Source organism: Phyllobates terribilis, unplaced genomic scaffold (genome assembly GCF_046119375.1).
Source record: "Phyllobates terribilis strain yellow unplaced genomic scaffold, ASM4611937v1 Scaffold_1__5_contigs__length_1240528914, whole genome shotgun sequence".
NCBI lineage: Eukaryota > Metazoa > Chordata > Amphibia > Anura > Dendrobatidae > Phyllobates > Phyllobates terribilis.
Window position 1 is genome coordinate 310229341 of NW_027362761.1, and position 13297 is coordinate 310242637.

General features: G+C 44.6%; 1 protein-coding gene across 1 annotated transcript in view; it reads right to left on the minus strand.

Moving 5' to 3' along the window:
- The window catches only part of LOC141259082 (solute carrier family 2, facilitated glucose transporter member 9-like), a 40956-nt gene that overhangs the window by 22350 nt on the left and 5309 nt on the right, over positions 1-13297 (minus strand). The window contains exons 5-8 of the mRNA XM_073674564.1: positions 9479-9627; positions 6726-6916; positions 5648-5758; positions 5031-5132 (exon numbers count right to left, since the gene is read on the minus strand). Coding sequence (XP_073530665.1) covers positions 5031-5132; positions 5648-5758; positions 6726-6916; positions 9479-9627 — 553 coding nt within the window. The remainder of the gene's footprint in view (positions 1-5030; positions 5133-5647; positions 5759-6725; positions 6917-9478; positions 9628-13297) is intronic.

Consider the following 13297-nt stretch of genomic DNA (forward strand, 5'->3'; position numbering starts at 1 on the left):
CTGCAATGCTGTAATTGCTTCAAAGGGAGCATTCTTTGACGAAAGCAAAGTTTGAAGGAGAAAATTATTATTTCTAATAATCATTATTTCTAACCTCGTCAATGTCTGGACTATATTTTCCAATCATTTTTCAACTCATTTGATAAATAAAAGTATGAGTTTTCATGGAAAACACAAAATTGTTTGGGTGACCCCAAACTTTTGAACGGTATTGTAAATCTGATTTTGTGTATGCACATATCAATCTGTATATACACTGCTCAAAAAAATAAAGGGAACACTCAAATAACACATCCTAGATCTGAATGAATGAAATATTCTCATTGAATACTTTGTTCTGTACAAAGTTGAATGTGCTGACAACAAAATCACACAAAAATCATCAATGGAAATCAAATTTATTAACCAATGGAGGCCTGGATTTGGAGTCACCCCCAAAATTAAAGTGGAAAAACACACTACAGGCTGATCCAACTTTGATGTAATGTCCTTAAAACAAGTCAAAATGAGGCTCAGTATTGTGTGTGGCCTCCACGTGCCTGTATGACCTCCCTACAACGCCTGGGCATGCTCCTGATGAGGTTGCGGATGGTCTCCTGTGGGATCTCCTCCCAGACCTGGACTAAAGCATCCACCAACTCCTGGACAGTCTGTGATGCAACGTGACGTTGGTGGATGGAGCGAGACATGATGTCCCAGATGTGCTCAATCGGATTCAGGTCTCGGGAACGGACGGGCCAGTCCATAGCTTCAATGCCTTCATCTTGCAGGAACTGCTGACACACTCCAGCCACATGAGGTCTGGCATTGTCCTGCATTAGGAGGAACCCAGGGCTAACCGCACCAGCATATGGTCTCACAAGGGGTCTGAAGATCTCATCTCGGTACCTAATGGCAGTCAGGCTACCTCTGGCAAGCACATTGAGGGCGGTGCGGCCCTCCAAAGAAATGCCACCTCACATCATTACTGACCCACTGCCAAACCGGTCATGCTGAAGGATGTTGCAGGCAGCAGATCGCTCTCCACGGCATATCCAGACTCTGTCACGTCTGTCTCATGTGCTCAGTGTGAACCTGCTTTCATCTGTGAAGAGAACAGGGCGCCAGTGGTGACTTTTCCAATCCTGGTGTTCTGTGGCAAATGCCAAGCGTCCTGCACGGTGTTGGGCTGTGAGCACAACCCCCATCTGTGGCGTCGGGCCCTCATCCCAACTTCATGGAGTCAGTTTCTAACCGTTTGTGCAGACACATGCACATTTGTGGCCTGCTGGAGGTCATTTTGCAGGGCTCTGGCAGTGCTCCTCCTGTTTCTCCTTGCACAAAGGCGGAGGTAGCGGTCCTGCTGCTGGGTTGTTGCCCTCCTAAGGTCCCCTCCACGTCTCCTGGTGTACTGGCCTGTCTCCTGGTAGCGCTTCCAGCCTCTGGACACTACACTGATGGACACAGCAAACCTTCTTGCCATAGCTCGCATTGATGTGCCATCCTGGATGAGCTGCACTACCTGAGCAACGTTTGTGGGTTGTAGAGTCTGTCTCATGCTACCACGAGTGTGAAAGCAAAACCAACATTCAAAAGTGACCAAAACATCAGCCAGAAAGCATTGGTACTGAGATGTGGTCTGTGGTCCCAACCTGCAGAACCACTCATTTATTGAGTGAGTCTTGATAATTGCCAATAATTTCCATCTATTGTCTATTCCATTTGCACAACATATATATATATATATATATATATATATATATTATATATATTTATTTATATGTGTAGTGGAGAATATTGCCATATAAAACGGTGTAAAAGCCCTAGACAATTCCCCTATGTAAGAGCCCATTTTAAGATCGCATTGTATACGGATTGCATATGGAAGTCACACGGATGTCATATGGATGCTTGGTTAGAAAATCGCATAGCAATCGTATGGCACTCGCATGACACTCGTCCATTTTTTTTGGTCCAGATATCGGAAATTTTTTTTTCACACATGTGGGTATGAGCCCTAAAAAGTGTTGTGTACACTGCACCCGTTGTCTTTTTACAGAGTTAACAGAACAAAAGCTGAGTGGAAATGTGGCACCCCTGAGGGTTCAGTCGCCACAGAGGTACTGCATCTCACCCAGAGGTGTGGTATCTCACTCTCAGGTAAGGAAGGAGTACTGCCCGGGACCCTAACACCTGCATCCAACACTACACTACTCCAGACCAGCAGGAGGGGTAAGATGCGTCGCTTTCCTGCTGAGCCCTGTCCCTGGCTGGAGTGGGGGGAACCAAAGTAGGGGGAACCATGTAGTGGGTGTGGGTGGAGTAAGTAAATCAGGGGAGCACTTGTTAGGGATAGTATATAGAGAGAGGCCATCTTGAAAGGACAGATCAGTCTGAGAGGAGAAGTACAGGGAGCAGGAGCTCTGTAGGAGCTCTGCTCTGGAGGAGGGCCTAGCCAGAGAGGCCCAAGAATGGAGAGAGATAGAGGATCAGGAGAGGCTCCAGGAACGTGGAAGGGACCCCAGGGTACGGGAAGTGCTGGAGGCCACCCGTACTCCCGAATCTACCGGGAGGTGGAGGGGTCAGGTCGCACAGAGGGGACCGGTCCCTAAACTAGCAGAGTTCTTTAAGCCTCAACTAGGAAACCGGAGGCTGCAGTATTTCAGGTACTGCAGCCACAAGCCACATCTGTCTCACCAAGAAGGTGGCCATAGAGGACCCAGGGGATAGAAAAGACGTCGCCCGGCAATGTCCACGGTCACTGGATTGGGACACTAGGTGTGAGGTGCAGGGAGACGACCAGAGGGAATACACAGAAGGGGGTCCCGTTACGTACTCCGGAGAGACCTGGGAGTTTGCTGAACCCCTCCCTGAGTGAGCACAGAACGCCGTAGGAAGTTACTCTAGTACTGGTAACTGGAAGTTTAAGAAACCCTGAGGACTGCATCTTACTGTCTCTGTGATCATTATCTGTGCCATCTTCTGCACTACACCATAACAGCAACATCTACACTGCCCTGGAGCTAAGCTCTACCTGTGGAGAGCTAAACCAATTCTGCTGCTTTTACACCAGCTGCAGAGGACCTGCTCCGCAGCGGCGGCTCCCTTTAGCCGCATACCACAGGTGGCGTCACAAACTGTATATAAAAACTATAAATCCCCTGTAAATATCCCCCTTTTGATTGACTGCCCTGGGTCACGGACCGGGTCACCACCACTGTGACATCTCCCCTAGCAACGACCGGCCCGGCACAGAGTACCCCAAGGCCCAGGGGGCGCATCAGAAACACCAATTTTTTGAGAAATTTTGAGTTGGAGGATGATGAAGAGTATGTGCACACAACATCTTTTTCAGGCAGATTTCACCCAGAATCCACATGTAAAAGCAAGCTATAACATGAACATAATGCACATCAATGTCAAAACCGCATTGCTGGGCAAATATTCCATTTTATGTTACTTCTTTTATCCGCTGCAGGGTTTGGAAACCCTGAAGCAGTTAAAAGAAATGACATGCTCTGCTTGTAAGCCCCCCACTCTCTATACTTCACAGTTTAAAGTGGAAGCCGCTAGAGACCAAGCCGCCTCAGGTAACTGCCAGTGGTCAGCTTTGCCGAGGATAACGAAGTGGCTGTGCCAGCATCTAAATGACACACATAGAGTTTATGCTTCAGTTTCTGCTAAAAAAACCTCAGTATGCACATACCCTTACAATTTACATCTAAGACAGTCTTATTGTCGCTCCATGCACAATAGGACCATAATGAGTCTTAAAATTCTCAAACGGTCCCTAAAGAGTACCTCTCGATTTATTTTTAATTTGGGTCCCAATTCAGATATCTGTGTTTCATGTACAGTATGTGTCTATCCCTGGTTTTTCTCGGATAGAATATGTACCCATTATAGACTATGAGGCTATTCACATGTCTGTGCTTTTTTAGCCCACAGTGTGTTAGTGTAAAAATCATGGTGAGATGTATATTTTTTAGCAGCGTCACAGATGAAAAGTATTAATACAAGTCTATGGGTCTGTGAAAATCACGAATGGCATCGATGCAGTTCTTGTGGTGTCCAAGATTAACATTGTAATGTAAAAGATTTGTAATTTATTTAATTATTTCATTATCCAAAAGTGAAAATCATTGATGAAATACTGATATTGACCAAACACTGATGAAAATTAGATCCAAAACACTAATGACCATTATTTATGCATACGTGAACAGACATCTGAATGAGGACTAAGGGGCCTAGGCCATCTCATGAAAAACAACCCCATAACATGATCACTCCTCCACTAAACTTTACCGTTGGCACAATTCAGTCAAGCAGGTAGAGTTCTCCTGACATTGCCAGAAAAAAAATATTTATTTTGTCGGCAAATAAGGGATCTTAAGCGCACCCTTGGCATGGCCAAGTGCTTAGTATGCAAATTGAAAGGGCTTAACAGTGTCCTGAGACTTTGTCCATGCCAAGTGTGCACCCAGGCCCAATCATTTGCATATGAAATAAATCGTTTTTTTTCTGGAAACTAAACCACTAAGATCTATACTAAGAATACCTACATAAGTGGTTTAATTAGAATATGGAGGTTGAAAGACTTCCTTTAATATCTAGTCCATTCCTACCAGTGCAGCCGATTGATGGGAGTCTGGGTCCTAAGACATCGAACTGTTGCTCAAAAAGTTGCTCTGTTGAGCTTGGGCATTAGCATAGAGCGGTGTATGAGCTCAATAGAAAGTTTATGAACCCATACTATACTCTGTGTTCAGGCAGATAAAGTTTCTCTTGAGGTCTTGTACTGTACCGTTCTGTATACGTACACATGCAGGAGGTCAACACTTATGGCTGATGAGCATTGCAATGAAGAGAGTTTTTTTGAGCAATCAAGGCGATTTCAGAACTCGGACCTCTAATGGCTCTATATAAGTGAGTAAAATAAATAAATAAAATAAAATAAAATGGAAGATATCCTTTAATTTACTCAATTGCTCATTGTAAGGTAATTCTGCATGAAAATTTATAAAAGTATACCCTGAATCAGTAGCTACCTGCATTGCAAGTGTCACAGTTAGAAGCCCTAGGGTCAGAGCCATAAGACTATAGCCCCCCAAGAGTAGAACCCTTCTTCCAAAGCGATCAATCAGGAGACTCTAAGAGAGAGATACATGTCATTAGTTTACGTGCAAACTTCAGGCTATGACTATCATCACATACTGGCTAACTATAAGTACTACATGCATTTAATGTTACAGTATGGTTTCTACTTTGTAGCAACTTTTTACAATTATATGCCTGATACAAGATGCAAGACTAGATAACAATGTTATTCGACGAACTGAACACTTATTAGCGTGAGTTTACATATTTTAGTTTTGTTAGTTTTTGCCATGATTATTACAAAATCAACGTAAAAAAGTGCAGTAGTTATGCAAACCTATATAAAAACAATGAGGCTCCAAAAAAATTAAGTGATTTTCTGAAAAATTTCAGAAAACCCCCCATTAAACAGACATTTGTAAATTGATCTTTAGTAGATCTTTTCAAAAGTAATACAAATAAATACAATATAATGTGTTCTGGGAAACGGTACATGAAGTCATTCATATAGGGGCCGGTCAGCAAATTCAAAGTAAGTAACATACGACTTCGAGTGAAAAAGACTTACACAGATCATAGCAGAAACCAACTCAAAACTCCCGACTCCTAATGAAACATATGGAATCCGGTCCTCAGGGAAGCCGGCCTCACGAAACACGTCATATGCGTAGAAGTAAATCTGTTAAATCATGAGAAGATATACAGTAATTGTAGCGAAGAAGACACCATTTAGTCATATCTAGACCTGGACTTTGTATCATTGCAAATAATTATACAATGCAACAAATACGGAATGATTGTTGCATTATTCTTATAGCGCCCTGCTTTATGATTTGGAAAATGACCTTACAATTACTATTAGCAGCACCAGGATATGTTGGCATGTTGAGTATTTGGTGGGGTTTTGATGTAGATTTTTTTGCAGCATTTCTGTACCTATTAGTTAAACTAGGTTATTTTGGAATGTCATGTTTCCATAGTGGAAATGCACTAAAAACGCGACTGTGTGTTTCACCTGCAGATTTTCCACATCTAATGCAATTCTATGGTGGAAATCTACAAATAAATCTCAGCGTACCCGCGAGAGAAATTGACATGTTGTTTAAAAATTTCATCACATATCATTTTACACATAAAAAAATCACAATGGGCATGACATTTCTCTAAATCCCATTCTGTTTGCTGAAACTTTAAGACATTGCCTTTTTTTGTCCAGCAAAAACTCACCAAAAACTCATCATGGGAGCTTAACCTTATTCAGATCTCTTGATGGAATTTTCACTTCTAGAGAATTTTGCAGCAAATTTGCCATCGTGTGAATTTCCATAGGTGAGTTGGGGACATGATTTTGTGGCTCTGGTCACATTCTCAACTGTCATTGTGCGGACTGGAGAGCTGAGCAGTCTGTGAGGAAGGCGTCACTAATAAGTGCTGGAGGAGAAGCTGTAATACTAATATATCAGAAAGTCCCACAAAATCATGTCCTCAACACATTTGTTAACCTCTTTAATCTGATTTTAAGGGAGGTTTAACACATTTTTTGCAACCTTTTTGTGTGGCAAAAAAAGCTGCAGTCCAATGGTGGCTCTATTACAATTTTTTTACAGCTTTTACTTAGTTAAAATGCATTCAAAATAACACTCAACTGCATTAGCACCACTAAGTTGAAGACTGAGGATTAAGCCAATCATAGTAAGGAGTTGATAGCGATTTGAGTTGTCCCTTAATAGCTCCAAGACACCCATGCGTTTTACTTTCTTTTGGGTATTATTTTGCTCTTTCATCATTTCATCAATGACTGGTTGGTGATCTCTGTCTCCCCACAACTGTTTCAGGGCTTGAGAAAAAAAGAAAAGCTGTTAGACTATGTTCATGTTGTGGTAATGTGCACCGCAGCTATTTACAGACCAAACCACATGAATTTTACCAAGAATTGTCATGGCTTTGTGATACGGTTATTTACGGCTTGCTTTTTACAGGTGAAATGTTCGAAATTTTGCACTGTTAATAACATAATCACAAAATTGCTTTAGGCAATTGCCTGTATTTGAGTCAGTATTTTGCATCTGTGTTTTAAAGTCAAAAGCAGAAGCAGATCCAAAACATGGAATGGGTGCAGAACTTTATACTTTTTCTCTGTTATTTCCACTTTTGGTTTTGGGTTCTGATGCAAAATATTGACCAGGAGGGTTTTATATATACTTTTGGTGCATAATTCTTTACCACTAGGGATGAGCGAACCCATAGAAGTTCAGGTTCTGGTACCCAACCCGAACTTTATTCTAAAGTTTGTTTGGAGTACCAGAACTGTACCCGAAATTGAACCAGAACCTGAAACCCATTGAAAACAATGTGGTCCTTCCCCAGAACATTGCAACGGACTTCCGGGAGAAGTCCGTGTTTGATGATTAGCACCGGACACTAACTGTCCGCTATTTACCATCTCAAAGTGCCTTCCATAAATTTTATGCTCAAAAAGGTATCAACCACAAAACAATTGTTTTGATCCAGTCATGTTAATAAAAATCTAAAAAAAATTCAATGTCATTAAGTTGTTAATGAACCAATTACAAGTGTATGCCGGTGCATTAAAGGCCTCTTTCACACAATCATATTATTATACGTTCGTAATACAGATCTGCAATATTTATCTAGATGCATTAGCATTCAATCAGTAATCCTTCAGTATAGGATCCGTTTTTGCATCTGAATTTTCTTTTATTGTTATTTTTTTCTATTGTGCAAAAACAGATCCATTTTTCCTCAATAGAAAATAATGGTGTTAAGTGCAAATACAGATGCAAAAAATGTATCAAAAATTTTTGAAATTCTCATTAGATAATAATGCAATACTGATGCACACAGATTTTAAGCACTCCCCATAGACTTTAATGGGTGTATTCTATCAGTAAATTGGATCTTAGCATATCTTGAGTTTTTGGTTGGTTTACATTAGCACCTTAACTCCATCCATGTAAAACAAATGAAATACAGATGACAAACATTCTCATTTGAAAGCAGTAAATCGAGATACACACAATCTATGGGAACGTTCACGTGTTGAATTTGCAATATGAAATGCCACAAGTAATTACTATACGATCTGTGTTAGAATTTGGGTTTCAGCCACGGATATACAATTTGAATTGTCATCGATCTGCAGAAATATTTAGCGGGGCTGATCCACACGTGGCTATTCCACCATTTTCCTTGGATAATCCATTAGTATAGGTAGTATCAAATTTATTCTTGTGTTTTTTTTTTCCAAATATCTGCACTGAAATTTTCCATAGTGTGTGAATAAGGGTGGGTAACCCCATTGACATGCCTGGGGTACAGCTTGTCATTGGATTTACCTTTGCTCAAGGGCAACGCTCAGGACAGAATCTGAACCGAAATCCAACAGCACATCTCCTGCTTGTTAATGGTTTTTATGTAGCTACTACATACACTGTATGTCACAAGAGTATGTAGAAATTCATAGAGAATGATGTTTCCTGTACAAGTGGCCTCAATCACTTTAGCATGATCTTGCAATTTGATTAGACAGTATATAAGACTACTGTCATGATTCTGTTGTTAGATTACCCGGGGCCAGAGGCTCCTTCTCCATCCCTAACGCTAGGAGTGCCATACCAATCTCTGCTCCCCAGATTACTTCTGATGGTGAAGATGCTGGGGCCACGTACCTTTCTAAACTCCTGAATCAGCCCTATATCTGTCCTCCTCCCACATACAGGGAAGTGGGGAGGAATAATGTATGTATATACACAAACCAGACAAACAAGGAAGGACGCACAGGGATAAATGAAAATACCAATCATACAAATATGCACTCATAGACAACCCAGAGGATCACCAGGGAGAAAAGGAAGGGAAACTAAATAGAATAGGATGAGGATTTGCCAAAAGAGCTAGCAACTTTCAGAGATCAACATTCCAAATGCCTCTACCAACAACCGACACCTCTACTCCTCACCAGGCAGTACAAGACTTAACACTGGCAATCTAGATTGCCAGAGGCGAGTAAATATAGGTGAAGGGAGTGGCCAATACTGAACAGCTGAAATCATACAAGTTGGGAAACTTCAGAGACTCCAAGCTGAACAGATTAACCACTGCACTTTCAACAGAAACCTGCACCGTTTAATAATGAAGAAGTGCTTCTGATCGGTGTAGGAGTACATGAAATCAGCCGCTGCGGTCTTTTGACCCCTCTCTGTTGTGGTAAAGCCATGACAACTACAGCCATTGTCTGAATTATTCATGAAAACCGCAGAAGATGATCGTTATGATTAGAATTATGTGACCCGCGCATATAAAAATCACCTGTCTATTCTGCTTGCCAATGATTATTTCCAAGTTTTACTTTTAACTGTAACTATTGTGTTGAACTTACCTTTTAGGCAGCCTTCCTGGTCACCTTTTACTAAGAGCAAATAGGTTGGAGATTCTGGGAAGAAGGGCAGAGAACCCAGCTGAACAAGGGATGAAATGCTGCTACAGAGTAGAACTTGAGGCCACAAGAATTCTGTCCCAAATATCTCTCTGTGTAGAGACAAAGCCACATGTTATGAAGAGCAGTCCATAAACAGGCTTTTGGCAGGGATTAATGAGTACATATTTATTAAAACCAGTTACAATTGTGGCACCCCGATGTCTGGTTGCCACAGTGGCAGCAATGTCATGTCTGAGAGCAGGTGGGAGGTTCCCTGGTTGGGGACAATTAGCATGCAGCACCTCCTGTCTCAATCCAGGGAGGGGAGAAACCTGCCCTTTATAAACTGGATCTGGGGCAGGGTTAGAGAGTCCAGCCAGAGTTCCAAGAGTCCAGTGAAGCCAGAGACAAGTTCCAGTCTAGTTCAAGAGACAGGGACAGGTCAGCAGCAGCCTGAGGAGTCCCTGTAGGCAGAGGAAGAACACGAGGCCAGGAGGGGAACTAGCAGAGTTCGTCCTGACCAGAGACTTACTAAGCCGGACACTGGAGTCCAAAGCTGTGAGGGTTATAAGCCCAGCAGCAGAAAACCACCACGCAGGGGACTTCAAGTCCTCTGGTCCAAGGAAGCCCGGAGGCTCAGCCACACGAGAGGGACCACTACTGCCCTGGAGGGGTGAGAAGCACGGAAGGCCCGAGTCGCCAGTCATACGTGTGAGAACAACACGGTACACTCAGAGACGTGGGCTACCACTACACTACAGCAGGATAGCCAAGAAAGAGTGAAGTCAGCACGGTAGGCCTACAAACTCCCCCTGACCAGCAGGATTTCCCAGTTGATCTCAGACTGACCAGGCCTACATTGTTAACCTGTATTCCGGACGGGTCCCTTAATACCACCAACAGTAAAGACCCTGACTTGCATGACAGACTTCGTGTGGTTACTGCTGCTCCCCCGCATCATCATCACCAACATCCCTATACACTGCCCTGAGGCTACACTCCTCCCGTGGAGAGTTGTACTACACTCTGCTGCACCCACAACACCAGCCTCAGCGGTCTGCCCTGCAGTGGCAGTTCATCCTGACCGTAATCCACGGGTGGCGTAGTCGGACATTAGTATATAGACTGCCATTTAGTTTGACTACCCTGAGCCACGGGACCGGGTCACCGCCACGGTGACTACAACCCCCAGCATCTACAAAAAGGTCCGGTTCCGGGTTCCCCACGCGGCCCAGGGGGCGCGTCACAATCATTATCCTAAGGGCAAAGCTATGTATCATGTACATGGAGTTCATGTGGATAAATAATATAGACCTGCAAGCACTCCATATAGTATGATATGGTTCCTTTGCAGGGTACAATATTCTTCCTTAAAGGGAATCTGTTACGTCCTAGCTACCCTCTACACTGCCCCTATAGCATTGTTAGTGATGCAATATGCATCACTAACAAGCTTTTTCCATTAAAATTGGTGCAGCTACAATGATTTTATGATTTGTAATATACTTAGATCTACCTGCTCATTCAGTCATAGGTGTGTGATTACCAGCTTCACTGCACATGCGCTATGACACTCTATTCCCCACACTTGCGCAGTGAGGCTGTGTGACTAGCAGCTTCACTGCTCATGCGTGGGGAACATAGCGCGTCATAGCGCATGCACAGTAAAGCTGCTAATCACACAGCCTCACTGCGCAGGCAGCCGGACATCTACAAGTGCGTCTGCGCCCCACAATATCAGCGCTTGCCAGGAGCAGTATTCAAATATATGGGCAGCGCCAGCAGTGACTGAATGCTGCACCCGCCCATGACTGAATATTTCGCACCCCTGCGGGTCCAGTCGCCACAGAGGTACTGCATCTCAGCCAGAGGTGTGGTACCTCACACTTGGGTAAGGAGGGAGCACTACCCGGGACCCACACACCCACATCCAACACCACATCACTCCAGTAGGGAATGACGAGATTGCTTCTGAGGGAGAGCACAGTCCCTGTCCCTGTCTGGAGGATGGAACGAAGTAGAGGAGGTGGGTGGAGGAAGTAGTTTAGAGGAGCACTAAAGGAAGGACTGAAGGTAGAGGGGACCACATAGAGTGACGTGGATCACATGACAGAGAGTATAAAAGCAAGGGTAGAAACATCTAGACAGTTCCAGTCCTGGGTCCAGAGTCAGTAAGAGAGGATCGTTGAGGAGTAGGGTCCAGGCGGAGTGAGGGCCCAGTCAGAGGGGCCCAGTAGGAGAGTGAGGAGAGAGCACCGGAGCAGTAAGAAGGGCTCCAGAGAGAGAAAGGATCTTAGGGGCACGGGAAGTGCGGAGTCCACCTGTGCGCACGAGTTCACGCCGACCGTGAAGAGATCCGGTCGCAATAGGGGACCGGCCCCAGACTAGTTTAGGACTATAAGACTCAGCTAGCAAACCGGAGGCTGCGGTATCTCTAAGTGCCGTAGCCAAAACCACACACATTCGCTGAAAAGGTGGCCATATAGGACCAAGGGGACAGAGAGGACATCGCCTGACAAGGCCCAAGGCCACTGGCTCGGGACACTGTGTGTGAGGCGCAGGGCAGGAGGGCGAGATCCAGCGCAGACCCGGGAAGGTACATTAGAAGAGGGTGCCGATCAAGTGCACCCAAGTTATCTGAGAGTTGGCTGGATCACTTCCCTGGAGAACACAGGACTCGGTGGGCTGTTATAACCTGCTGGCAGTTGTAATCTGGAATACCATAAAAACTGTGAGTAAACACTTGAAAACTGCAACCCGCTGTATCCTAGACTTAATTGCTGCATCATTTGCCTTGCACTATAACACCAACATCCAAAAATCTCCTATTTAACTGCCCTGGGGCCTAGCTCTACCTGTGGAGAGCTGAACCATGTCTGCTGCGTCACCAACGGCCCCAGTGGATCTGAACAGCAGCGGCGGCCACCTATAGCCGCATACCACGGGTGGCGTCACGAAACATTATTTCCCCAATTGACTTTTCTGATTGACCGTCCTTGGCCACGGACCGGGTCACTGCCACTGTGACTACCCCAAAAAGGACTGGCCAAGCTACCGTGTACCCCACGGCCCCAGGGGGCGCGTCAAATATGACAAGCACACCCCTATGACTGAACGAGCAGGTAGGATCTAGGTATATTAAAGATTATAAAATCATTATAGCTGCACCAATTTTAATGGAAAAAGCTTGTTAGTGATGCACATTGCATCACTAACAATGCTATAGGGGCAGTGTATAGGGTAGCTAGGACGTGACAGGTTCCCTTTAAATTAATGGAACATGCCACACTTTTCCCATGGATTTTATATGGATGTGTGTCTCCATATAAAATCAGGGGCACACAGAGGTTCATTGTGGGTGACACCCCCCCAGAGCCGTGGGGTACTCGGCAGCCGGGCCTCTGGATGCCGGTGGGGGATATCACGGTGGCTGGCCTCGTCCGTGGCCCAGGGCGGTCAACAAAAAGGGGAATATCTATAGGGGATTTGTAAAGTTCGTGACGCCACCTGCGGTGCCTGGTAAGGATTACCAGCGCTGCGACAGTCCTCTTAGGCAGATGTTAGGACAGCTTATGATGGAACAGCTCCCCACAGGTGGAGCAGGCCTCAGGGCAGCATGGGAGAATGGATGGTGGAACAGGTGAGAGACGGCCAGGACGGTTCAGGGAGAAATGACACTCACACGGGGGTTCGCTTAGGTACCTTTACTGGTGTAGATGCAGGTATGGTCCAGGGTACTCGGTACGCAGGGTGCACTTCTGGACTCTCCCCAGTGAGCGG